The sequence below is a fragment of the Heterocephalus glaber genome, unplaced genomic scaffold (genome assembly GCF_053883595.1).
Source record: "Heterocephalus glaber isolate CG9 unplaced genomic scaffold, H.glaber_assembly_v1.0 deba00001460, whole genome shotgun sequence".
In the NCBI taxonomy this organism is placed as follows: domain Eukaryota; kingdom Metazoa; phylum Chordata; class Mammalia; order Rodentia; family Bathyergidae; genus Heterocephalus; species Heterocephalus glaber.
The window spans coordinates 1,377,411-1,404,674 of NW_028258307.1; the positions used below are offsets into that span (position 1 = coordinate 1,377,411).

Sequence of the window (27,264 nt, forward strand, 5' to 3'; positions counted from 1 at the left end):
CTCCCACTTGCGCAGGGTAAACTTTGCCGTTTGTGTGCACTGTCACCTGAAGTTCACCTGTCCAAAAACATTTCCCTACTGTCTCCCTGAAATTTTCTCTCCTAGAATCTCATTACCACTCCCCCGGGGACACAGGCACCGTAATTGAAATTTGTTAACATCTATGGAGCCCCTACCATACTCAGAATCATTGTGCAAGACAGAGACAACATTCGGTGCGCGTGTTGAGGTGGAGAAATCAACAACCCATCTTTACATCACATTACTTAAAGAGAGACGACGTTTTCCCAAAATTAGTTATCTGCTTAACTAATTTGTTCATGATCCCATACAACGACAGAAAGATATCAGATCTATATATCACTATCCATCCCTTTCTCCTGGGGGAAGGGGGAAATAGAGCGTGAATAAGAGGACACCACAATGCCAAGTTTTCCCCTCCAGCCGAGTTCCTCCAACTACTTGTGCATGTCTTTTGCAGGACAACGATGAACCTAAGGATGGTTGCTCATCTTTCTCTTTTCCCGCTTAGACTTGCAGCTGCTTGAGGGCAGAGCGCATGTCTGGAGGTTCCAGCCAATGAACCACCACGCCTCTCCCCGCCCCCCCGATGGCCACGCCTTCCTCGCACCACGGGCCCCGCCCCTCTCTAACGTGTGGTCGGTAGCGGGTCGCGCGCCGTGACGTCATCAGCACGCGCCCGGGCGCTAAGGTGCGTCAGGCGTGCGCGTCTGGCTCTGCCTCTCTCTTTCCTCGTTCGAACCCTGTTACCACAGTCGCGCTTGTCCGAAGACCCGCAGACTGCAGACTCGGCGACATGTCGATGCTGGCCGAGCGTAAGTGTCGGACGCGGAGGCCCGAGTCCAGAGCGAAGGAAAAGCCACCGGGTGCCGCGCGGCCGCCGGTGTGGCGGGGTCGTCCCCGCGCAGGGGCTTGGGGGCGTCTCCTGCCTGGGGCGTCAGAGACCGGGGATCTGGGCCGGGAAGCCCGGCTAGGTTCGCCCTGCCGTCTGCAGAGATGCCCCAGCCCAGGCTTTCCTGAAAGCCGCCAGTCTGCTGTGAAGGAGACTCGAGTGTCCCTCTGAGATTTGTCCTCCAGACCTGAGGCGCGCGCTGTGCGTTCGAACAGGAGTTGGGACCCAAGGTCCTGGGACAGGGCCTGCCTCCGGCGGTCTTGGGAACCCGGGGTGTTCATTTTAGTTCCTCGGGCCTCAGTTTCCGCAGGTTTAAAAACAGAAGGTAGGCCAGAAGGATCTCTGCAGGCGGTGAATCCAGCTGTTGAAGGTGTCCTAGCGCGCAGAAAAAGAAAAACCCAAGGCTTAGAAGCATCAAACACAGAAAGTTAGCCTTGGATTTGGGGGGCACGCGGCTCAGGAGTGACTCTAAGACGTGAGGGTGTGTCTTCGTTAGTCGCAGTTAACTCCACTACTAGAGTGTTGGTCGCAGTGCTGCCTACTATCTGTTTGCTTTTTGACTTTTTACTCTCCGGAATGAAGTCCCCTCATTCCCGCTCCCTGTGAGAGGCCATTCAACTTCTGGATGGGACCTGTAGCTGAGGTTGCTGCCACCAGATGGCAGTCGTGTCGTGGTCACGAAGAGCTGGCCCGGAACTTTTTGGAAGCTGTGCCATGAGCAGCAGACAGAAACAGCTATTTAACAGACCAGCAGCAACTGCAAAGGGATTTTGCGAAATAAATGCCGGCCTCATCCTGTTATCTAACGGACCACCGAAGCACTAGTGGCAGGGCACCATCCCTATTTTACAGGAGCAGGAATTGAATTCAGAGGAAAATAATTTACGAGTCACTGAGTTACAAAGTAGGAAAATTCATGCAGTTATCTCACTATAGTTATTGGATTTGAATGCTAATTGCATTAAAATTTTATATTGCAGTTTTCTTGATCTTAAATATGTCTTGAATTTTTTAATAAGACTGTGGGTGTTATATTTTGAATTCTTAAATATCTGGAAGTATCTTTGGAAAAAGAAAAAGGAACTTCTGTCCCTGACTGTTGGGATTCAATGTACCTGTCGAGTTAGCTTACTGCTGGCATAAACCGTGTGATTATCAGACATGGAGTCTGAAAAGTGAAGTCCCCTGGAGCTGGCCCATCCAAATGTATCCCGGCCTCTGGTGGCCAGTTCTGTAGAGGAGCATTGCAGTCTGCTGGATATAGATACGCAGCATGGATTTTTTATTGTAGAGGGAGAGTCAGTCATTCTCCAAGCTGCCTCCTCCATCTCAGTTGAAGTCAAAGACCCCTGGCAAGCATTGTCCGTGGACTCTGACCCACCAGTACCGGTTACATACAGAGTACTGGTTAGCAAGGCTTACCTCTGGCATGTTTATTAGTAGAGACAGTTTTATCCTGAGTCTCTACCAAGATAAGTACAGTAGTAATTAGCCAAGTAGAGCATTTTGGGGTCAGCTTTTTCTTGCAGAACACTGTAAATTTGAGTCCCACTCATTTTGCTTTGTAAATGGCCTCTTTCTGCCTGTGTACATGCAAAGGGTCTCTTGTTTTTGCTAGGGCGTGTATAGTTAAGGGTTTGTATTGATTTTACGTGCAGCACAGTGAGCCCCTTTGACTAGGGGTTGTGTTATGTTTTCACCGTGTTGTGAGACTTCCGAGGTGAGAGGCTGCTGCAGTGGGTGAGTGATAGTAACACTGAAATCTTCAGATTCCTCATTTGCGCACAGTTGGCTGTAGGTCTCATATTTTTCTTCTTTGAATCTTTGTGATTCTTTCTCTGCAGTAATTTTTCTTGAAGCTACAACAGTAAACTTGAGTTCCTAGAGCTCAGTTATTTATATACATTTAAAAATAGTTTGATGAGATTCAAAGGAATTTCCTTAATTCAGTTCTACTCCTTCCCTTTTTCCTTTTTTCTTTCCTCCTTTCTTCCTTTCCCATCATTCTTTCTCATTCATTCACATATTTATTGAGGGACTGCTACATTCAAAATGTTGTTTTTACTTCTTGCAATGGAACATAAAGAAAAAGAAATGAATATGACCCTTCGGGAGATTATGGTCTACCAGGAAACATAAATCATGGATATAAATAGCCCTAATGCAATAGTATGTTAAATGCCAGAAGTAAAACAGATCCTTGATTCTGGAAGTTCAATGAGTAGATTATGGTGTGTAGGGTAGTTCAGTGAGAGGGGAAGTTGTCATTATGTGTAGATTGTACACATAATGGAGGTACGGTTGACTCTCCCCAAGATTGTAATGACTATTGTATGTTGTAGATTAACTATATGAGCTTTGAAGCCAGTAGAACCTTGATTTGTATAAAGGGTCTGGGTTTTGCTTGGGAACATTAGGTACATTTCTTTCTCCAAGCCTCAAGTTTCCTTATCTGAAAGGCAGAGTTAAGACATATTTCCCTTCATTGGAAAATGAAGGGAAAGAAGTGAAAATACTGTGAAAATTGAATCTAATATGTATACAGGTGATGGTTATGTCGCATATGTAGTACTATACGAATAGCAGTTGGCACACAAGCCTTGGCAATAATAGCTATGAGAAGTGCTCTTGCTGCTGCTCCTGATGGTGATGATAACGCTGATGTCCATGGGTGCTTTCAGTTGCAGCTGATGGCTAAGTGTGGGAGGCCCAGCTAATGGTATATTGGATGCTTATTTTGCTTTGTCACATTTAGAGGGGACAATTTAAACTTAGGAAGTCAGTTTGTATATTAAGAACATATAGTTATGAGGGAAATGAGAAATGACCCGCTCTCTTAATGTCTAGTGAGTGTTCAGTGTGGTGGCTTATGTAATAAAACATGTGTATCATATTGTATGCGAGTAGGTGTGTATTTGTGTGTTTCTCCCAAGTTCAAAAGATTGATGAGGCACTTTTTCATTTACAGGCCGGCGAAAGCAAAAGTGGGCTCTGGACCCAAGAAACACTGCATGGAGTAATGATGCTTCCAAGTTCGGCCAGAGGATGCTAGAGAAGATGGGCTGGTCTAAAGGAAAGGTATTTTGGAGAAAGAAAAGCAAAAACAAAAAGACCAAAAGCCACCTGAACCATGGCAGGAGATAATGAAGCATCTTTCTTAGAAGTCTGGTAGAAGTTTTTGTCGTTTTGGGTCAATAAGTAATTTTGGAGAAATGAATTGTAGTGACTAAATGATGAAATCAGAATTGAACATGAATGTCAGCTCTTCATTTAAACTGCTGTGATTAGCATCTTCCTTAGACACTATTTAGTTAGTCACACGTGGACTCATACTTAACCATCAGGGCCTTATATTGCCAGGAGTAATGTTCAGTTCCCTTTTGTAGCTAGACTGTATGTGTGTGTGCTTTTTCCCTTGCTGACTCTGGCAGTGTTGGTGTGTGCAGTACTATTTTGTTCTCACATAGCCCTTAGTAGCGTTGGATGTAATCAGCTCCTCCTGCTTTGTAGTACTTGTGTCTTGGCATCCACGATACTCCTTCTCTTCTTCTTTGGCCTCACCAGCCACTTCTAAGTTTCTTGCTGTGTCTTTTTCCTCCAGACGTGTTGAGCTTTGGATCTCCTTGGGGTCCAGCACAAGCCCTTTGCTGTGTACTGCTCCAGTGATTTCATTTCCTGCCATGCTGTGCTTTCAAGTATATGGAGTCCATTCTGTCCTTAGAGCTCCAAATTTGTAAATTCCTTGGGCCGCTTGGCTTTTCTACTTGAGCACACATCTCAAGGGTACCATTTTTATTGTAATACTCTCAGTCCCCTCACATCTTTTCCTCCTGAGTTGTCCTGATTTTCAGAAATGGTACCCTCTACCCATACACTCATCTACCCATGTATTTAAGCCAGAGAACTTGGTTCCTGCCTCTCTTTCCTGCATCTCCAGTCGTTCCTCTCTGGGCAGACCAGCACCGGGCTCACTGTCAGCTCTCCTCATCCTCCCAGCACTCTCAGCACCACCCTTCTTTTCCTCCTCTGGTCCACTTTGCCATATGGCAGGCAGATGGTCATTTAGAATGTGGAAATTAGATCACGATATGCCTTTGCAAAGATCCAGTGCTCTCCAAGAGTTTTAAAAATCAAATCCAAATGTCTACCGTAAGTCCTGAGGTCCTGTTAGATCCAGCCCCTTCCTATCAGCGTATTTTCCCTTTACTACTTGCTGAGCTACCACCCTCTATTACACCAAGCCCTTTCCCACCTTAGGTTCTGTGTTCACTCTTCTCCTGACCTGAGCCGTACAAGTGAATATTAATTGTTGCAGGGGACTTTTAGTGTCCCTTTCACTCTTTCCTTGGTGTCTTTTTGTAACATTAAGTGATGGAGAGAACTGTAGGCTTGTAACACCACCTGTGGGCTTCTGTGAGTTTGGTAGTAGCATTCTGCCCTGAGCATCAGCCTGAGATGTTTTCTACCTAGTGTCTATATGGAGCTTATATCTGATCTCAGGTTGAAGAATTGGTGTTCATTGCTATACATGCATCCTTGGTGTTGGGCATTATCATCTAAGAATCAGTCAGACTGTGTCCTCTCTGGGGCCAAGGATAGCGCCTCACCCTAGATACTTAGTCATTCATTGAATGGTTGGTGAAGGAAGAAATAGATGAGCTCTCTGCTTAATAGAAATGCTAACTCCCTTTGTGTTTACTCTTCACAGGGCTTGGGGGCTCAGGAACAAGGAGCCACGGATCATATTAAAGTTCAAGTTAAAAATAACCACCTGGGACTTGGAGCTACCATCAATAATGAAGTGAGCACCAGTGTGCCATTTGGTGTTTTCTTTGCATAATTGCCTTTGGTTCTGGTAACTTTAGAATTCCAGTCCACTGGGTTTTGACTATTGATGTGTGTAGTATTGGTGTTTTAGATAAAGCAAGAGTGCTGGCTAGACTGGTGCATCTTTGTGTTACATGCCATCCATCACCTTGCCTTCTAAGACTCTCAGGATCCTTACTTGCTTATACCTAAGAGATCCAAGCAAGGTTTACTGCTAAACTTTGCCAGAAGTCTTCTTTTCAGGACAGAAAGGATATTTTATCTTAACCTGTGTTCTGATATTAGTTTATACTATTAAAAATTGGTGTTACTTAGTTTAGGAACTATCACAAGAAATTAGTTTTCTTTTCTTGTTGTCTATTTCTGACTGTTGGTGTATAGCATTTGAATAATTCCTATTTTCTTTGATCATTGACACTGCAGTTAAAAATCAGTGGCCTGCCATGTTTTTTCTGTTCAGCACCGTTGTTTCCTTTAGAAAATGGTCAGGCTGGAAGCTTTGTTCTTAAATTTTTGTGGCAAATAGAATCTGGGAGAGAATTACTTTAGGTGAACTGGGTATTTTGATTAGTTCAGTAACTCTGAGTAGGAGATTAGAACAGCTAAAGTTTTCTGGACTAACAACTAAATTTTTCAGCCACTAAAGAAAGTTTATGTAAGGTTGGTTTTGAATGTAGCTTTGAGAGACAGGCAACATAGTCTTATTTTCTTAGTAGAAGCACTGCCCAGGAAACCTATTCAATATGCTTTAACTTTAAGCCTTTTAAAAAAATAATGCATAAGAAGTTGTATGAGGCAAATTCCTGCTTTGAACCTCTGCTTCCCTCTAGTCGATAGTGTTTTGGAGGTCTCCATTTTCTGTTAGCTAATCACCTTACAAATGGGAGCTCATTGATTCAGAGGACTTTGAGTACCTCCTTCCGATTCCCCAAAGTTTTGTAAAATTTAGGTCATTTGCTAGGAATCAGATTGAGCAGAGCATTTTCAGCTCCATAGAGGAAAAAAGAGAGCTTCTGTGTCCCTCACTGCTCTTTCCCTTTGAACTACCTAATTTCCCCTAGTGAGAAAAAAGTAATTTTGTTTTGCTTTATTTTAATATTTAGCCCATAGGTTACCTGTTTTGGGTTTTTTTTTTTTCTTCTTTCTTTTTTTGGTGTCAGGGATCGAGCTCGGGACCTTGAGCTTGCGAGGCAGGCTAAATCCCTGGCCCACATAGGTTCCCTGTTTTGACCATCACTTGAATATTGATAAATCATCCACATTTGAAATCAGTCCCTGAGTTTCCAAAAAGCCCCTTTTTAATATTGATCAGGTTAAATGATGACATTTCAAGCTTATATAATTTCCTCAATCCATTTTAATTTATCAAGCAATATTTTGATGAAATTTTTAGTATTTCATAACTGCCAAATTTCCTTGAATCTAAAATATATTCTGGATACTGCTGATAAGCAAGCTACAGACAGATCAGGCTGGGTAAATGCAAGGCCAAGCATGACTAGCTGCTCCTCTGTTGTACTAAGAATCTGATCTTAATGGAGCCTAGACCAAACTTAAGAAACTAGGAAGCAGCACCGAACTTTAAAGATGCTGCTCTGGCTTCGGCACTTGGTGACAAAGGTGAGAGGAGATTTGGAAGATCTAAAGGATGGGATTGCCCAGAAGCCTCCTTAGCAGCCACCAAAAAATAGCAGATGAAACTTTACTTATCGTGGATTTGTTTTTTTGTTTGTTTTTGTTTTTGTTTTTTTGGTACCGGGGATCGAACTCGGGTCCTTGTACTTGCGCAGCAGGCAGCAAAACCACTGAGTTAAATCCCCGGCCCATTAACGTGGATTTGGAGAATCATCTTCAGAGCCTTACTGAAGACTTGGAGTTTCCTAAAAACACGTGTGAAGAGATTAATGAGACCTGAAGGAAGCATGAAATGGTTGTGATAGAGGTGGATTCTGGACATCAGATTGTGTACGAGTAGAAGCTGACTAAGACCCTTCACTAGATGAGAGCATGGTGCCCAAGTGAGGCTGTATGAGGATGAGCTTGAGGAGACTTGCTGTGCCACACTGAAGAATGCCAGACTGTCAGCATTATCAGGGAGGAACTGATGGAAAGTCGTGTGAGAATTGAGAGCCTCTCCACTCAGCTTTGTGATCTACAGGCAGAGTCTAGAGCATGTTTGGAAAGGATCCAAGAGTTGGAGGACTTGCTTGTGCAAGAAAGACAACTCCTGTCACATGCTGTCTGACAGAGAGAGGAATGTTGAAAAGAAAGGATCAGATGCAGCCACAGCCAAATGAGTATAAGCAACTTCTTGATGTAAAACTTGCCCTGGGCATGGAAATCAGTGCTTCTAGGAAACTCTTAGAAGGCAAAGAAGGGAGGTTGAAGTTCTCTTTTAGTCCTTGTGAGTGACAGTGTCCCAAGCATCCTCACATTAGAGGAAAGTAGAAGAGTTGAGGTAGAAGAATCAGAGACAAGCAGTAGTGTTGGTGTCTCTCATTCTGCTTCGGCCACAGAATGTGTGCATTGAGGAGGTGGATGTGAAATTTGATGGGAAATTTATTCACATGAAGAATATTTCCAGACAGGATTAACCAATGGGAGGCTGGGAGATGATCAAAACAGTTGGACACACCAGTCAGAAATGTACTGAAGGCAGAGCAGGCCAGACGGTTATAGTTTGGGCTGCAAATGCTAGTGTCATAGTCTGACTTCATCTGGAAGAACCAGAACTTTTGGGGCACTGGTGAAGACATGAAGGTTATATTGAAAATTCCCAGGGAGAGGAGGTTGCACAAAGTACAACCAAACCTAAAGAGGAAAAGGAGGAAGAACTTTTCCACTAGCAGGGTGTCCCAAGAGCACCTGGAAGCTGAGCAGCTGTGTCAATTCTCAAGTCAGCCGTCTTCCTCCGTATTAGGAAGTATGGTAGTTTTTACCTGTATACCGTGCAGAGCCTTCTCAGGAGCACAGAATTTACTTCAGTACATTTAGACTTCCTTTATGTGAATTTTTAAGCTGCAGATCTGATGGCCTTGATTTCCTTTTCTGAGACTGACAGTGTCACTGTAAGTGATCTTTTTGTAAAAGAATCATGTCCGTAAACTTTGTTGCAGCATGTGAATTATTGACACTGAACTAACCATGTACTCTGGAAAGGGTCCCTCAAATGTTTTTGCCTTTTTTTTTTGTAATTGTTTATGTGGTTTTTTGTTGTTCAGTGCTTATGAGAAGGGGGGAACGGTAAATAAAGCACTGTGTCTGGGAATTGAAGATTGTTCCATCTAGATTGCAGTCTGCTTTATATTTGGTATAACACTGCTGGGGGGTGCTTTCCAATATATTGAACTTTTATACTGGTTGTTTTGTAATCAGAAATCAAGGTTACAAATTTTGTTTTGTTAAATAGAAAAGAAAAAAGAAATTTTGTAGGAAGATGATACTAACCTAATCATCATATAAGCACTTTAGACGAAGCACTCTCCAAAACTATTTTATGGTTATTTCTCTTAGATTCTTAATTCATGAGGGCAGTAAGCTCAGCCAGGGGTTGGTGGGATGAGAGAAGGGTATCTCTGTTAAAATGCATTAGTTGTAGTTTTTCAGATAGTGCGACATGCTTGAATTTCTTATGTGACATTAACAAATAAAAAGCTCTTTTAATGTTAAGAAATAAGTAAATGAAAGATATCCTATCTCATTCAGCCTAGGTCAACTATAGGCTTGCCTCTCACTCTTTTTGGTATTTTCAGGACAACTGGATTGCTCATCAGGATGATTTTAACCAGCTTCTGGCTGAGCTGAACACTTGCCATGGGCAGGAAACCACAGGTAGGGAAGTATTCATTGAACTTAGAGGGGACATATTTTTCAGTATAAAATATTTGTATCGACTCCATACAGAAACCATTATATAGCTGAAAGTCGTTTGATTGAAAATATTACAGATATTCAGTTCTGTATGTTTTGTTGGTGCTTTCTTTGAATGTTCCCTTATAGTCACCAGCAAACACTTTTTTCCTCATTCACCATTTGAGAATGGCACGATAAATGCATTGGGTTTACACCTTACACAGTGAAGTTCTCTGTATGAGAATGCTTGAATATGACTGAAAGGTTGGTTTCACAATACAGATAAGAAATACCAAGTGGACCATAAGCAGCAGCCAGCAGAGGTTCAATAGAGAAGCCTTTTCTATGTTGATCCTTTCTACTGGGGTTTGTTTCACCTTTTAATTCATGTAGGAGGTTCACATTGCTCAAGTGTCATGAAGTTCTTCTGCCCTGAACTCCTAGGCCCATCCAGTCCTTCCACCTCAGCCTCCCTACTAGCTGAGACTACTGGTGTGTGTCACTGCCCCTGGCTGAGGCAAGTCTTTATCGGGTGTTTTACAAAAGGGGATATCCAGGTGCCCAACAAACAGGTGACAGGGCACACTTCACATTGGTCATCAGGAAAATGCAGAATAAAACCACAATATGATACCGTGGCATACCCCTGACAGTGTCAAGTTCTGCTGAAAATGTGGAACAGGGAATTCCTACAGGGAATAGGTTAATGAGACCATTAGAATCAGTTTGAAATTACAACAGCTGAAGCTAAGCATAGCCTTTTACTCCTATCCAGCAGGTGCCTGTGCTTGTGTGTCTTGGGAGACGTGAACTGGAATGTAGGGACACTATTTGCAGTGTCCTCAAATTGACAAAAATCAGAAGCCCCCACCAGTAGAATAGATCAGTACACAGCCATTTTTATAAATGCAAAGAAAAATGTAGTATAGTTACATGTGTGTGTAGAATGTTTTTTTGTCAAGGGCTAGACAGAAATACTTTACAGGTCACAGGGTCTGTGTCACAGCTGCTCAGCTTGGCTATTGGAGAGTGAAAGCTGTAGACAGTATGTGAAGAAGTGAATGTGGCTGTGTCCCCATAAAACTATTTGCAAAAGCAGGTGGCCAGTTCTATTTGGCCCACAAGTTATAGTTCGTATGCCTAGTATAGAAGGTGTTGTAACTTAATGTTGACTGAAAGAAGGTGGACTCAAAGATCTGCATCCAGATACCAGCCTACACTCTGATATTAAGGTGCTATGCTTAGATGGTCAAAATATTCTAAAAAACAGGGAGTGAGGACTCCACCATGAAGGTCATGCTGGTGATACCTTTGCTTGGGGGAGCATTTGGGATTGAGAAGGGACTCCTGAGGAGTTCCTGGGGCAGTGTTAATATTCTGTTTCTTCACCTGCCTGGCAGTTACAGATATTTGTAATCATCCTGTTTTAGCCATTTTCTATGGATTTTATCTCCACTTCCAGAAAAAGAAATGGTTAAAACAAATATTACAAGTGTGTATGGAGTGTTGCCACAAAAATTGTAGTAATGATTGTCCTAAGTTGTTGCTTCTCTATTGGGGGTGGGGTGCCCCACAGAACATTTGGCAATGTCTAAGGACAGTTTTGATCGTCACAGCTGAGGAAGTGTTACTGGCGCCTAGTTGGAGAGGGTCAAAGATATGGCTAGCCCTCTTACAGTGTGTAAGCTTGTTGTGCCTCCCCTGGCAGAAACAAGTAATTACTGTGCACACAGTGTCAATGGAACAGAGGTTGAAAGTTGTTCTAGGAGAAAGCAGAAAACGGTGAGAAGAGACTCGTGGAGGTTGGCCGCTTCTAGGTACTGGCAGTGCCTGTTTCTTAGCCCTGGAGGTGGTTACAAAGAAGTATGCTTTATACTTATTTAATGGTACAGATTTTAACTACACTTAGGTATCACGGTGCGTTTCATGGTAAAACAGTTGCATGGGGCTCTTTCTGATAGGACTTCAGGTAAAATATAACATGTAGTTTATTTCCCATTAAGGCTGTAATGAAGGTTAACTCTTCAAAGAAGGATGTTTTTTAGAGAAACGGATGTATCAATTTGAATACCAGGGACCAGCTTCTATCTTAATGACTAATGATGTATAATCAACAGTTACTTTTCCTAAACAGATCAGGTCATAACTAGGGTGTTTCTCGGACTTGAGGGGCCTTTGTCACCCATATCCTCAGAGAAAATGAAAGCTTGAGTCTGGTTCCTTCTCTTAGGTCCTGCACACACCCATTCTTATAAAGGGAGACAGTCCTTTTTGCACTGCTTGGCATCCCAGCTTTAACTTCGCAGGCCATAGGGATACCAAGAAATGATCTGCCCCAAGGCCCCATCGACAAAGGAGCTACTAGATTGAGTTTTATGGATAAGGACAAGAGAAAGCAGATTGCTGAGTGATTTGATTTTGAGACTTGATGGTGATAGCTGGAGTCTGCTTTCCTCTAGTGTGACAGTACCATGATGGGTGCATTCTGAGGGAGAGATCCCATTGCGGTAGTTTTGAGGACCTTGGCCAGACAGGTGCTCCTTGGTTGCCCTTCCTTGGGTGCCCTAGGAAGTGCAGGCAGCGGGCTGTTTTGAGAGCTCCACAGAGCCCTGTGTTGTCAGGAGGGCTCTGAATGCCTAGCAGATTTCAAGAGGTGGTGCCTTGTTAACCTGTGCAAGATTAGTGTTCCTTTTCTGCCTAAAACTTTGCCAGTACTTCAGGTGATCCACAAGCTGCGGAGTTAATCGTCTGTAGATAAGTTCCACCTTTGGGCCACTAGAGGGGGCAGTAGCCCTGCACCAAGGAGTGCTTAGCAGAGGCTCTTCCATCTCTAGCTCCCTGCCATGCCAGGCCTTGGCATTGCCAGCCCAGACGGAAAGGGCCTTACAGGATTCCTTTTAGGGAAAGTCTGTCCCAAGGCCTGGACCCGGAGAGCTAATAGATGATTTTCCTGCTGTGTCATCTTTGGTAGATACAGTGTCTTCATCGGAGTGGCGTTCTGATCACAGTCACACATTATTTGTATTAAAGCTGAAAAGTAGAAGACATAGTAGCCTAGAACGTGTTTTTCTGCTGTAATAGTGTCCTTATCTCCTTAAGATTGCTTACCAAGTCCACACCGTTGGCCTTTTAACCTAGCAGACATTGTGTGCTGTGCTCTCAGAGACTCTTGCCGAGAGGAGAAATAACCTGTTCTTTTGTGGGACACAAAAATCAGCATATTCTTTTAGATTTCAGTTTTTTAAAAAAATACCTTATCCCACTTAGTTATACTGTTCTAGACTCTGGTTAGCTCTTTGGTGGACTTATCTCAGTTTTAGGAGATGCTTGTTAACTAACGTCCATGAGATACGGTCTCACTAATGGTTTTCTATATCTCGGGAAGTAAACTGGGATGCTGAGAATCTGTTACACACAGATGTGTGGTTTAGAGCAGGCATCTTCAAAATTATTGTGCTTACATATATCCTAAAAAGATTTTGAAAAGCGGTATGTTGTATCTCACATTTTTAGATCAACATCCATGCTTTTTAAAAATCATATATGCATAGTTGCAAAAGGCAGTCCATCTCTTGGAGTGGTGGCTTGGGAGCTGGTTCCGTTGCCTTAATTAAAAGACTCACCCCCAAGGTCAGTACTTGGGTTGTTCCTCACGGGTCCCGGGTGAAAGGAGATGCATGCCCTTCTCCCTTCGCACCACGGCAGAGGGCATGTGGGACAGGAGAGCCAGGCGGATGCTGCCCTCCACCTAGAGCAGTGCTGGGAAGAGTGTGTGTGGGCAGCAGGTACATGGCCCCGTCCAGGCGTGGGCACCCTTCACCCGGAGTGGGCCAGATGGGGAGTGGTGCCCTGCGTGGCTGACGGTTGCTCAGTAGGGACACAGCACTACAATCGGGTCGTGTGGCCCAGTTGTGCCTGCCTGGTGCTGCCCTGTCAGAGCCGCCTCCTGCCTGTGCCGCGCTCCTCCTCCTCTCCGACAGTTCAGTAATCCCACCTGCTTCCTTGTGGGGCAGTTGTGCAAATGGGATGCACGATGCACAGAAAGCTTTATCCAGCCTTACACCTCACACCAGCCGCTGGTGGTATCTAGTAGTTTCCTAGATGATTTCTGTTTGGAATGTCAGCCCTAAAAATGTGAGAGTTCTTGATCACAAAAGGGAGAAAAAAGGTTCTGGGTGGGATATTTTTGAAAACCAAAAACCCCAAAATGTTCTTGAGAAGTAGCTGCAGAAGAGAATGCTTCAGCTAGCTGGTGTCATCACCCCGTGCTAGGTGCGGTCCAGCCACCTGAAACACCTGTGCTCAGCTGGCCCTGAGCCCGCTCTGGAATGCGCACGCTGCCTTTGAAACTGGTAACCAGCGCTGGGCAAGGGTCACGGCGCCTCACATGTTGCCCAGGAGCCTGGGCTTGTGCTCCAGGATCCAGGTGAAAGTCTTCATCTTCCCCTTCTCTAACCCCCTGCCAGGTGTCCTTAAAACAACAGGGAAATTCACTCCCTTCTCCCCGAGGTGTTCTGTTTCTGTGGTGCTCTTTTATCTGAACTCCAAGAGCAGGTAGTCGAGTCAGAGGAGATCCAGGCAGCTAGTTAATGTCTTCTAATGGACCCGAACCCAGATGGACTGCTTTGGTATTGCACGCGTTTCCCTCTTTTCACATGGAATGAGCACAGACACGCATTCCTGAATGATGGGTTTTGTTCTTGTCTCTGTAGGTGTCCTCCCAGGAAAGCTGACTTTCACGCGGTGGTCAGTGCCAGCTCTCCTTCACACTCACCGTCGTCATCTCATCTGTTTCTTGATGATCCTTCAGGCTGTCTTAACCTCTATTCACATTCAAAATAACTTCTTATTTAGAAGTCATTATACATTTATAATTGTTAAATACAAAATAGTACAAAGAATCCTGAAAACCCTTCCTCCAGCTTCCCCCAGAGTGATGTCTTATGTTACCATGGCAGTGGAAATTGATACCTCGTGTTAGCCAGATCCTGGACCTCAGTGACTTCTCACCATGCTTCTCAGCTTTCATTCTTTGCATGTGCACATTTACCACAAGTGGAGATCCGTGCAGCCGCCTCCGCAATTGAGATGCAGAGTTAATCCTGCTGTTTCTTTGTATTCGCACCCACCTTCCACCCTTCCAACTTGTGTGTGTGTGTGTGTGTGTGTGTGTGTGTGTGTGCGCGCGTGCGTGCGTGTATGTGTGTTATTTTGGGGGTTTTTTGTTTTGTTTTTTGGTACCCGGAATCAAACTCAGGGCCTTGCGGTTGCCAAGCAGGTGCTATACCACTGAGCTACATCCTCCACCCGATCCTTCCAACTTCTGGCACCCCACTTTCATTCCTGACCCCTGGAAACTATCCATCTCTCCTGTCTCTGTAGCCTTGCCGTTTTGAGAATATTAAATAAATGGAATCGTGCAGTATGTACCCTTTTGAGAGTGATTTCTTCAGTAAGCAAACGCCCCGGGGCCCAGCCAGGTGTATGCATCAGTGGTCGGGTCCTCTGTCCTGCAGGGTGCTGGCCTGCCGTGAGGGCACAGAGTTGGCTCAGCCCTTCACTCACGTTTGGAAGGATTTTTGGGGTAAGCTAGTATTTTACTATTATGAATAAGGCTAATATAAACATTTATGTATAGATTTTTGTTTGAAAACAGGTTTTCACTTCTCTTGCTCGAGAATTTCATAAATTTTTGGAGGGAAAGTTTGCCCAACCCATAGTTCACAGTTTTAAAAAGTAACTCTTATGATTTGGTGAGAGTTCAGTAATAAATGATGGGGCTCCTAAAAATCCTAAGACAGACCTTTGATTAGAAGAGAATAAATGAGAATGAATTATGAGGAGTTCAATGTAGTGTTTTTCCTCTTTAAGATTCCCCAGACAACAAGGAAAGGAAATCTTTCAGCCTTGAGGAAAAGTCCAAAGTTTCCAAAAACCGGGTTCATTACATGAAATTCACAAAAGGTAAGATCGAACATTTATTTGTTGTTGAAATCTGTGTGTTCATGCTTAGTTTTTTGGAACGTTTTTAGCTCCTCACCACCAGTGACTGCCTTATTTGTGTACTAAATGGGCCATCTGGACAGCCTGCCAGGATGGAGCCAGGGCAGTTCAAGGCTCTGTTTAAAATGTAGGCTCAGATTCTGTGGCCCAGCTGAGCCTTCAGTGTGGACAGGTCCTGTGGCAGAGCTGAAAACGGAATTTAATGGGCCATTGAGAGGAAACCAGGGACATTGTGTGGCTAGGTCAGAAGACAATTTTAATTTATTGATCAGTGTTTTTACCTACATCTTCATATTTTTCAGAGCTTAACGTTGGTGTCAAATAGCTTATTGAGAGATATTTCCTCTGTGATAAAGTAACATTCCCAGGTTGACCCTGGTCATCCCAGCCTCTCCATTTCATGGAGAGTTCATGTAAGCACACCATCGTTCTCGCCAAGGTGGTGTTGGAAAATATGTTTGAGACCTGGGTGGAAAGTCCTGTCTGCCTCCGTCATCACCTCCCATGCCCCTTTTGCCAGGGCCTGTGGAATCCTTGTGTACGCAGTTGTCCCTTTTTACCACTAGGTGGCAGTCTTGCACTGCTGAGAAACCATTTAACTTGAACTAATAATCAACTCCCCAGTTTCTTCCCATAGTATAGCCACAAAGACTATTTTACTACATAACATATTTAAAGTGTACTACATATGGTGATGAGGTGGCATCGGGCCACTTCAGATAGTGCTTCTCTGGGAGATTAGATAGACTCCAAGAAAGGCATGTCCCTGCTTTAGTTTTGTCAGCTGGATTGGAGACCCTTAATCCCTAGGCCCACCTAAATGGTGGTGGGAGACGGAATTCCCACTACTCGAAACTGTTGATTGTGTTTCTCATTTGGGGCAAGGATCCCAGAAGGTGGAACTGGGTTTGGTTTCAGTGAGAGGCCCTGGCAGAGCTGAAGCTAAGACTTGTGTCCAAGGAGAGCCTGGTACTGTCCCTTCCCTCTCTCAGCAGGCGTGTTGTGAGTGGCTCCTCTTCTTCCCCTCAGGCAAGAGCGTTAGGCCATAAAGCTTCTAACCAGGTTTCTCTCCGCCCCCACCCTGCTGCAGGACAGAAGACAGATTTGCTGGCCACTCAGTCCTTTGGAAGAAAGCACAGTAGTCTCTTCCCCAGTCCCTTACATAGCCCTTCAGCCCCGTAGGAAAAACAGGGATGGGCAGGAGGGGGCTGTGGCAGGGCGCCTGGGAGGAAGAGAGCCTGACCTCAGCTTGGGGATGGCACGGCAGCCTGTGGAGGTGTCAGTCTGCACGTAGAGTCTTCCACTTGTCCTTTTGTACCTGACTGCATGCCTGACTTCATCCGAAGCCTTTGCTGCAGCTGGATAAACCTCTAATCTGCTTTAATCTACTGGGTGCCGTGAGCATCTGCTTTCTGTTTCTAGTTAAGCCACTCCCTTGCTGGTGACCCCGTCAACTGCTTGGGGCATTGTGCCTTCATTTTCTCTCTTAAAATAAAGTTTGCGTATTTATTAGCCCCACTTGGGGACAAGGGAGGTATTGATATGCAGAGAGGCAGGATTTCAAGATAAATTGTCAGGCAGAAGAGGAGATTGAGTTCGGTGATGGGGGACATGTCGGGAAATAAGTACAGAAGATGGGAGAAGGAAGAAGACCAGGTGGTGAAGAAAATTGTTACCACCACAGGTCTTCACCATCTGCAGTGAAAGCTTTTTAATTTCTTGAAAGGAACTCTTTGCTGTCCAGCCAGTGTTGGTACTGGATGTGAAGGACGGCCCACAGGTTTGGCCCTGGAGCCTGCCCTAGGTCCCAGGAGGCCTGGCCTCTGGCCTGATGCTCCTGGACAGATCAAACCAGCTCCTTCCTTCAAACTCACATCCCTCTTCTGTAAAATGAGGAGACACTTGCAAGTCACTGTGAGGCCTAAAGTAGGGCCTGTTCCTGATTAATGAGAGTCGGTCCCTTCATGGAGCTTGTGCTTTTTGGCAGTATGAATAATAGGGATTTTAGCCCATGGATGTGCTCACATTGAAATTTACTGATTCTCTTAGTTGGTGGGGATGATTCCCATTGTGACTCCACTTGTGGTCCAGAAAACCAAATATAAGTGGATGACACTTTATAGAGCTCAGTGAAGATTGCAGATAAAAGTTTTACCATAGCAAATGGGTGCTATAAAATTTCCTACTGCCTAAATATTGACTACATAATTATCACAACTGATAACCTCAAGTTTATAATTTTGCTTTGAAATAATTTATTACGTGTTTGTAAGTTGCTTCTTTCATCTGGCTTTATTTAAAACCTAACTCTAATGTGTGTGTGTTTTTAACCTCCCATACTCGGAATGTGGCGTTGAGGAGCCTCATTCTCTTTTCTGATTCTGTAGACATTTAAATACCAAGTAGCACCATTTCACGCTACCTTTTTATTGCTTACTTGGGTCTCATTCATCCCACCCCACACTGATCTTCCTTCCAGACTTCCTGATTCTCTAACATTCTCTTTTAGTGAAATTGCTCTATTTTCTCCTTTGGGCTTATTGTCCTATGTGTTACATGAAAAGAAAAAAAAATCAGAGTATAATATTTTCATATTTATTCTTCTTGAAGAATGCAAAGGCATTTTCTAATGAATTGAAGCTACCTACATAAACCTTATGTTTTTTTTCTTTAACAAATACATTTCTAAAAACTCCATTTCCTTGCCCCTTTCTACTCTGAATAAACTCGACACTCTATGCGTTTGTTGGGTTTGGTTTGGTTGTTTTTTATGTGGAGATGAGGTCTCACTGTATATCGAAGGCTGGCCTTGAACTCACAGTAATCCTTTATACCTCTCAGCTGCTGCGATTAAAGGCATGCACCACTGTGCCCAGTGTTACACATTTGTTGTGAGCCTCAGTTATAGTACAGTTTTTTCTTAGAGCTTACTGAGTTATTCCTTTGCTCTTAAATGGAATGATTCCAAATCTTCACATTTCCTCAGTTCTCCATTTGCCTTCCTTGTGGGCATCGGTATGGTATACTATCTCACTGTAGCAGTGTTGGGCCTCCATTTGCTGCTCTGATTGCTTGGAAACCTAGTAGCCAGGGGATGAGGCAGGCAGCTGGCACAGCCCGGCACACACTGCCCTCCTGTGAACTGCTCATGGATGTGCCGGCGGCGTTCCTTTAGCGTGGGTGCTGGAAGCCTTTCTTCCTAGTTCTCAGAATGCTATGGCCAGTTGAAAACCATGGCTAGATGAGCCAAACCCAGGTAGATTATACATATTTCCTGTTCTTTTCAGGTTTTTCATGTTGTCCTTTTCTCTAAGATTTATCAGCAGTAATTCCTGTGATATCACCATACTTCAGTACTGAGGCTAATAAGCTTTCAAAATTCAATTTTTGTACAGTTTGTCCAGAAGTTTTATGTTTACAAACTATTCAGTCTGAACCATTAACTAGTAGCAATCTCAAAATCACCTCCATCTTCACATTTTCCCCATCTTTAAGTTCCTTCCCAGTGGTCTCTGACTCTTCTTTCTTCTCTGTGTTCTTGTTTTCCAGAAATAATCCAGAGCAAGGCCTATAACAGTCCTGGTTTCCACATTTACTTATGTGAACTTTGCTAGAGGATAGGAATTTGTGATAGGAGATCCCATCACCAAAACTAGAAACACTTGCACCTGCCTTGGTACAGCTTACTGTCTGCTGGCTCGGCAGTTTCCCTTTGACTTTTAGATATGTTTTAAATCTCAGTGTGTTCATATTTTGACAGCCTGTTTTAGCTTGTGATCTGCCGTGCCCTCCTGGCCTGACTCTCCAACTGTTCTTTTAGTTTAACTAGTTTGTAAGAGATCTCGATTTACATTTCCTTTTAGGGTATCTCCTCCATCCCAGGGGACAGGTTAGGGATACATGGCTACTGCACTTGCTGGTGAGCGCTTTGAACTAGGCTCGGCTCGTGCTCTTCTGGAATAGGATCTCCCACCTGAATGATCTTTGCAGGAGGAGGTGGGCTGTGCTGATGAGAGCTGAGGGTAGATCTCTTCACCTCCCAAGAGTTAGTTCACTTGCTGCCCCGGCACTGGTCATCTTCCCCACTTCTCTGGCTTACTTCTGGGCTCCTAACTGCAGTGCTACATCCCGTTCTTAAGTAGGTTTTCTCTGGGGTCTTTTATTGAAGTTGTGTTTAGTAGTCAAAGTCAGACAGGCTGGTTTCTAGCTAGGTGGAGGCAAGGGGCAATGCATAGAGCCAGAGTGGGGCCTTCCTGCCCCACTCTGGGCAGTTCACACTGACTGTACCCTGTAATCTGGTACTCCTGCCCCTGAAACTGGTTCTGTACATATTTTGCATTAAATTGAAGGGAATCTTGTTGTTTAATGTCATGGAGTCACTGAGCAATATCATATTTTAATGCCCCGGTGATAGTCAGTGAACCAGAACCTTCTGGGTCATAACATTACTTTGCCAAGTCAGTTTGCTATAGGAAACCACAAAGACAAGTAAGTCTGCAGCAGTGGAACTAGGGTTCTTCCTCGAAACACAGATTCCTGTGTCTGACCCAGACCACCCTGCCCAGAGCAGATACATTTTAAAATGCACTTACCGTGAAGTTGACAAATGGGAAAGGATTTGGCTGACTGCTCACAGTGTATTACTGGGTAGAAGTGGAATTCCAATGAAGTGAGTTTCAAAGTTAGTTGGTTTGTGAGATTGAAATTAAGTTTACTTTTTAAAATAAGAACCATAGTTCCTTTGGACACTGTTTTTACCAGAACCACTGAATTTCCTGCTGTCATTATGTAGCCTTTTGTTTATAGATGATATAGCTATTGCAGTTAGGAACTTTTTTTATTGGACTTTATATTTGCATTCATTCTTTCTAATTTTCACTTATTCTGTTAATAATTATTGATCTTATGTGTCAATAATTACTATGGGGTGAGTGAAAATTTAAAATGTTTAAAGCTATGCATCAAACAGTATTTTTAAATGCATTTCATAATCCTCAGTAAGTAGCTTGTATCTCTTTGGAATGATTGAGATCTCTGTCATAATGAGGAGCTGAGACCCAGAAACTGTGTCTTGAAGGTGTACCAGAAGCAGGGTCAGCCCCGAAGCTCAATTTTCCTCACATCTGTGTGCTCTAGTTTATTTTTACAGTTGACAGGGAGTATCAAGAGTTCTGATTCTAAGACATTTATGTGATTCTTTAATTAATTTATTCACCAAAGAGTTGTGATTTTTAAGGGGTAGGTAGAAAGCAGTAGTTACAAGACTGTTTATTTCTTTTCTACAGTTCATGTTCCTTTTAAAAGTTGCATAATTTAGATTTGTGCTCTTTGTTTTAGAACGAGTGGCCTTACTGAAAAGTACCATGTTGTTTTCCTAGGGAAGGACCTGTCATCTCGGAGCAAAACAGATCTTGACTGCATTTTTGGGAAAAGGCAGAGCAAGAAGACTTCTGAGGTACGGAGCCACACCCAGTTGGGATGCTCTGTCACACTGTGTGGTTTTCAGGTGTGAATAGGACTATGAGTCTGTTACTAACAGTGCTGTATTGTGCAGAGAAAATTATCCACTCAATACTGTAAGGACTTCATACGAAGCTGAAACTCTATCTCTTGCTGCTAGTAGCTGGTAGCCACATTTTATAAGGAATCTTAAAAAAAAGATGCACAGTGTCTATTTTGTTTGTTTCTAGTGTGACGACAAGAATAAAAACTCAGGGATGGTACCACTGCTGGTACAGTCAAAGGGAAAAGTGTCCCCGTCACCACAGGAGGGGAGGCACATGCAGGGACATTTGTTTTCTTCCTGCTGGGCTGTGATATGGAATGTGCTTGCGGGGAGACGGTTCAGTGCAGGCAGACTCTGGAGCCAGGTATCCCATCGTGAGGGCATCTCAACTGTGGTCCATCCATGTCATGTGGAGGGAGTCTCTTTAAAACTTCAAAACTTCAGAAGACAAGAAGGAGATGACTATGCTACCCTCAAACTTGGTGAACCCGCAATTGTGAATCCTAATTGTTAAATTGGTCATATAATTCACAGAATTTTTGCACCATTTGCAAATGTAAGAGACAACATTATATGTCAAAATATTAGGATCTCTGAAATATGGCTGTCTGGAGATAATGGGTTAAAATAAAACTGATGCTGTCTAAGAAAACCTGGAATATATTGTTGTTACAACTATTATTCAACTAATCTGCTCAGGTGTATCATACTTGGTTCCTCTGATGATTCCTAGTGAAGGCCCATGGTGACTTAAGAATAAAAAAGAGACTTGTTTCATTTATCTCTGATATTTTTCCAGGCTGAGAGAAGTCTTTTTTTCCTTGGTGATTGATACTTATTACTTAGTATTATTTTTAGCCTGGAGTTATTGGTGATGAGAATTTATGTTGGGTGATTTCCCTTCAGGTCTTAGCACTCATCCGCCCTACCCCGTCAGAGGGAAATCCGCTTGGCTGGTGGCTACAGGGTCTGTGGCGAGCAGTGGGGCAGCAGCTGGTCCTGAGGGAGGAGGAGTTCTGACGTTGGGCCATAGCGGATGTCCCTTCACGAGAGAGAGGCTGCTGGGAAGAGCAGCACTAGTCAGACAGACTGGCTCTGGGGCCTCTGCCCTGCTGTGGTTGTTCTGTGGCCTTTGCATTGAGAACAGTTCCCATTTAGCTGACCTGGGTATGCTTCAGCAGTTTTCTTTGAGCTTTTATCAGACACACTGGTAATAGTACTATGTCATCATTTTGTGGGAATATTTGACTCTTCCCATTTGGTGGAAAATAAAGGTTTAAATTTTGGAACTTCACTTCTTGCTTTCAAGGTGGAGTGCCACAAGTTCAGAAGCATGAGGCCTAATGTCAGCCTTGGGAGCCGTGTTCATTCTTGGCTGGAGCCAGAGTCCCAGTTGAGAAAGCAGTTTCTGGAGCACAGTTGATGTATTATTTGTCTCTTCTGGTCTTTCAGTTGAGCCGATTGATCTGAATATTTATGTCCAAGAAACATCTCCACCTCTTGGTTAATGGTCATGGGGAGCTTGACCTTTTATTTTGAAATAGTTACAGATTCGTAGGAAACTGCAAAGAGAGGGTAAAGGAGCTCCTTGTACCCTTTCCTGTATCCTCAAGCTGTTAGTATCTTCTGTGATTCTGGCAGGGCATGGAACAGGAAGTTAGCATTGGTGTGTAGTTTGGGCACATTTGTGGACTCTGTAGCCACTGTCTCTGTTGCTAGCTTAAACTGTCCTTCCACCACAAGACATCTCGCTCTTGCTACCCCAGTTATAGTTATGCACCCCTTCGTTGCCTTCCCTGACCCCAGCACCCACTGCTGCAGCTTGAATACAACGTGTATGGTACCAATGGCTCTTTCATGGTTTGGAGCTGAGTTTGCTCAGAGCCCAGGATTTGAGGGTGATTGTGGTTTCTGTGGCTTAGTCACTGTACTTACCCATGCTAGGTCTTCTGTCTTCTGTCTCAGGGGTCTCCAGAGAAGTCCTGGTAGACATCACATCACTTGATGTCTTTACAGTTTAGCCTATCAATCAGTGAAGTCATTTGCTTTAGAAATTTCAGAAGTATACCAGACTGTAAAGTGATGTAGATTTGTTGTGTGTGTACTGAGAGCTCTTTGGGCAGTGTCTTAGTGTTTACTCGTTGTGGTGAAGTTGGGACCACCTTCAGGAGGCATGCAAAATTTGTAGGTGGGCACTCACGCAATTGTATGGATATGGAGAATCCAGAACTTTCGCTGGATTTCTAGTCCTTGATACAAGATGAAACTTTAAAATCTAGAACTGTGCATTTAATTGCCACCTGTATCCCCCAAAAAGCATTTAAAATGTGAGTTCTCTTGGTGAGCTTTGTATGTGTAGCAGAACAAATTATACCAAGCCAAGAATCTGATCTCTTAATTAGGTCTCTCTTTGTATTTCTAAATAAACAGGAAAGTACATCAAAATAATAATTGAAGCTGTACAAGGTATGTAGGACATGTTTATAAAGTTTAAATCACTCCTTTTGTTTCTGCCTCTGTACATCTAGTGAAGACATTGATCCACTGTCTTTTATGTGTGGATCTTTTCATTGGTCACACGCACTGCACAGTGAACAGCTTAGGACTGGGGCGTCCCAGTTCTGGGTTCTGCTATGTGCTTGGTTCAGCGTGTGGTGCCTGGTAGGGATTCAGTAACGAGGAACCTCATTTTACTTTCCTTTTTAAAAAATGGACTTGTTATGTATCTTTAAAATCATAGTTTTTATAGCTACAGGGTTGATGTTTGAAATATCATTTCCTCTGAAATGTTTTCGGTGTGTCTCCTCTGAAAGTGAGAAGTACTCATCAACCTGCCTCCCTGGTAGATGCTGGTGTCCATGGTAGATTCTTGAGATAGGATAAATAGAGAATTTTTCCTTATGCCATTTTGTGTTTTTAAAAAATCAAACCAGTTTTCCCGAAATGGACTCTCAGGCATTGCTTCTTAGACTGGGACAGTTTTTCATAGCTTTAACTGTTTCTCATTGCTCTAGGAGTTAGACTGTAGCAGCTGAGGGACCTACAGTAGCTTTATTGGTGCTCAGTGCTTCCTCCAGCCACAGAGGCTGCCAAGAGGCACTAGTTCCTAGCTGAATCTGGCTGTTCAGAAGTACTTGGTTAAAGAATGAAGAATCATCACAAAGTGTCCGCTACTCAGAAAACTTGTAGACCTGTGCTGTGGGAGAATGGCTGGCTATGCACGTGTAATTTCCAAGACCTTCCTTTCCCCACTGTATTTTTGTCACATTAAGTGGAAGACTATACTCTGGAGTGGAATGCCCCTAGATTAGAGCTCTCTGTACTTTCTAGAGACAAAGAAATGATCCAGTATATTGAATTGAAATTATTTGGGTCCCTCGAGACCTGCAGGAGGTGCTTGTACTGCCCAGTGCTTTCCTGGAGTTGTGTACGTGTGTGTGTGTGTGTGTGTGTGTGTGTGTGTGTGTGTGTGTGTGTGTGTAAGGAAGAGAGAGAGTCAGAGTTCTCACTTGGTTTCCAAATTGAAGCTAGAGGCACTGAAAAACAAATTCCCTTAGTTCCTATCTGGTTGAACTTCCTATAGTGCTAGTTTTTTTCCCTCTCTCATTTTTTTCCCTCCCCCACCTTCCCGGTTTCCTTCCTCTGTCCAGTGTGTTTCCTGATTCAGCCTTATCACTAGAAAAAATACTCCTATTCTACATTGAGGATTGAGAATGTGTTACCAACAATCTCACTTTGTTTCTCCAAACAACAGGCCCCTGACATAGGCTCCTCTTGAGTAATTGTCAATCTCATTACCTGGGTGACTTGATTGAATCAGAAACCTTGTGAGTATTCTTATTCTCTCCCAGGATACCCAGTGAATGATAGCTTTCCTTGAACTCTGCTGGTGGCTTTTGCTTTTTGAATCAAAGCATGGCTCCTTTGCAGCCTGTGTTCCATTTGTGTCTTTTATCCTAAATCCCCTTTCTTTTCCATCTCCCTCCTCTTCTGGTTAGGTGGATTCATGGGGTATCTTGGACCATCCTTCTGGTTCAACTCAGTGCCTTAAGGGCCTCCTAGAGAAGAGGATTCTGAAAAGGATCTTTTTTTCACATCTTGAGATTAATTTTTACTGAAATGGAAGGCTGTTTCTTCTTTGTTCTCAATTTTCATGCTAATAAACTCTCTTGGTAAACTGGGTTGAGTTTCGCAAATGGATTTTCTGGAGCCAGTGCTCCCCTCACTGCAGCTCCCATCAGTGCCAGCATTCCCACCACCATGTTACTAAGCTCATCTGCTATTGAAGAGGCTTTTAGTGGGGTAAATGTAAGCCTGTGAACATGCCAAATGATTCACCTGAGTTCTAAATTTTTTTTTTTTGCAGTAATGATTTAAGTAAGTCTTGTCATTATTTGACCAACGATACAAAATCAAGATTCAAAATTATCTAAGCTGGGACATTTGGCTAAAACCTACTTGCCTCTAAGGTGAAATTTTATGAAGATGTGCAGTCTCAATTTAATCCTAGAAAGGTCTAATTTGGTAGCATTTAAATGGAAAGGTAGAGGGTAGTAACCTGTCCATAAGTTTCAGGAACTAAGCCAAAGCACATGGCCCGGCCACTGCCCGAACCCAGAGTGCTGCTGGGAAGCTGCCCACTATGAAGGTGGTGGGCCTCCTGCTGTCGGCTGCCCCGAGGGCCGTGGCTGACCTGTCGTGTTAGTGCCTGGGTGCTTTTGCAAGGTGTACATCCAGAGACTCATCTGGGGACAGAGGTTTTCAGGAAGCACGTTCCGCAGTGGGACACAGGAAAGAGTCTAGCAGATACAGTTAGGAAAATGGGAAGAGGAGTCGTGATGGATGAAACTTGTGGAAAAAGGAGGGAACCTGGGCTGGCACAGCTGGCCGGCCTCTGGGTGCACCAGGTGCTTGGTTTCCTGCCGGGTTCTTGACCTTGTAAGTGTTGGGACTTAAGGCCCCCAAGCCCCTCCAGCCCCTCTTACTGGCCTTGGAGTCTGGAGTAAGAGATATGTGGAATCGACCATGTGAATTCCAGCCTTGGCGTGCAGCTTCATGTTTCTGCTAGACTACAGGGAAAGAAAATTATTGAGACCTCTTTTCTTGATTGCCATATTCTAGAGCAATTTTGGCTTTGTCTGTTTATGTTCTTTATCCCGATGAATGTCAAGTCTTCAGTGTTTTCGAACCAGAAATCAAATGATCCTCTGGTTTAGTAGCAGGTCGTCTGTCTTAGCAGATTCAAGACATAAACACATTATTTGGAAAGTTGAATGTGGGGGGAGACAGCATTCTTGGATCTTTCCATTTTATCTTTAAACTGAGTTCTCTTATCTATAAAATCAGGGTGCTGAATTTTGTGTTTCCCATAGGTGACCCAGTGGGACTGCAACTTCTGTGTGCTCCACTGTCACTTCCTCCTCAGGAGACAGGGCCCAGTCCCTTCCCCTCCTCCTGGGCAGGCCTGTGACTTGCTTGTAGCCAAATCCACCTGCAGGGATGCTTTGGTGCTCCCACGGCTGTGAGGTGACTAATCTAGCCACCCTGAGACCATGCTGTGGGAAAGCCCAGTCTCAGACTAGTCTGAGGGCATGACCGTGACTGGTACGGTTACAGGTTCCCCAAGCCTGCATCGTGGGGAGTGTGGGGAGCTTTCCAGACCAGCCCCTGCTCTCCCAGCAGTTACCAGCAGCTACATGAGAAAGACCCTCAGCCAGAATTGTGTGGCCAAGACTTTCCTTGAACTGCTGACCCACAGAAATAAAGTAAGATGGTGACATGAATGGCACTCTGAAACCACTACGTTTTGGGGTGATTTAGTGTGCAGATAACTGGAATGGTTCTTTAAAGATCCCAATCATTTTCTTTCCTTGCAGTCTAGCAAAACATGAAACCCACGGCTGGGGATTTAGCTTGGTGGTGCAGCCGCCTGCCTCCCAAGCGCAAGGTCCTGAATTCGATCCCTGGTACAAAAAAAACCATGAAACCTCATGGCAAGGCTGGAACACACCCGCAGGATTTCACGTGGTCGATTCCACATATCTCTTACTCTAAAATCCAAGGCCAGTGCTGGAGGGGCTTGGGGGCCTTAAGTCCCGACATCTTACAGTAGGATGAGGAAGTCGTGCCATCTAGTGAGAGGATCTCCCCTTCTCATTCCTTC

The 27,264-nt window shown here is 44.0% G+C and overlaps 1 protein-coding gene and 1 pseudogene across 2 annotated transcripts in view; both read left to right on the forward strand.

Moving 5' to 3' along the window:
• Positions 1–668: 668 nt before the first annotated feature.
• Positions 669–27,264, forward strand: part of Pinx1 (PIN2 (TERF1) interacting telomerase inhibitor 1) — a 70,974-nt gene continuing 44,378 nt past the window's right edge. The window contains exons 1-6 of one of the 2 annotated variants that reach the window (XM_004848446.4): positions 669–836; positions 3,882–3,991; positions 5,622–5,714; positions 9,493–9,571; positions 15,464–15,556; positions 20,974–21,050. In XM_004848446.4, the coding sequence (XP_004848503.1) occupies positions 818–836; positions 3,882–3,991; positions 5,622–5,714; positions 9,493–9,571; positions 15,464–15,556; positions 20,974–21,050 (471 nt within the window). In that variant the 5' untranslated portion in view covers positions 669–817. Of the gene's footprint in view, positions 837–950; positions 1,239–3,881; positions 3,992–5,621; positions 5,715–9,492; positions 9,572–15,463; positions 15,557–20,973; positions 21,051–27,264 lie in introns of those variants that run through there. The other variant, XM_021261358.2, reaches the window with a different exon arrangement.
• Positions 5,721–9,486, forward strand: LOC106009701 (lamin-B1 pseudogene; annotated as a pseudogene).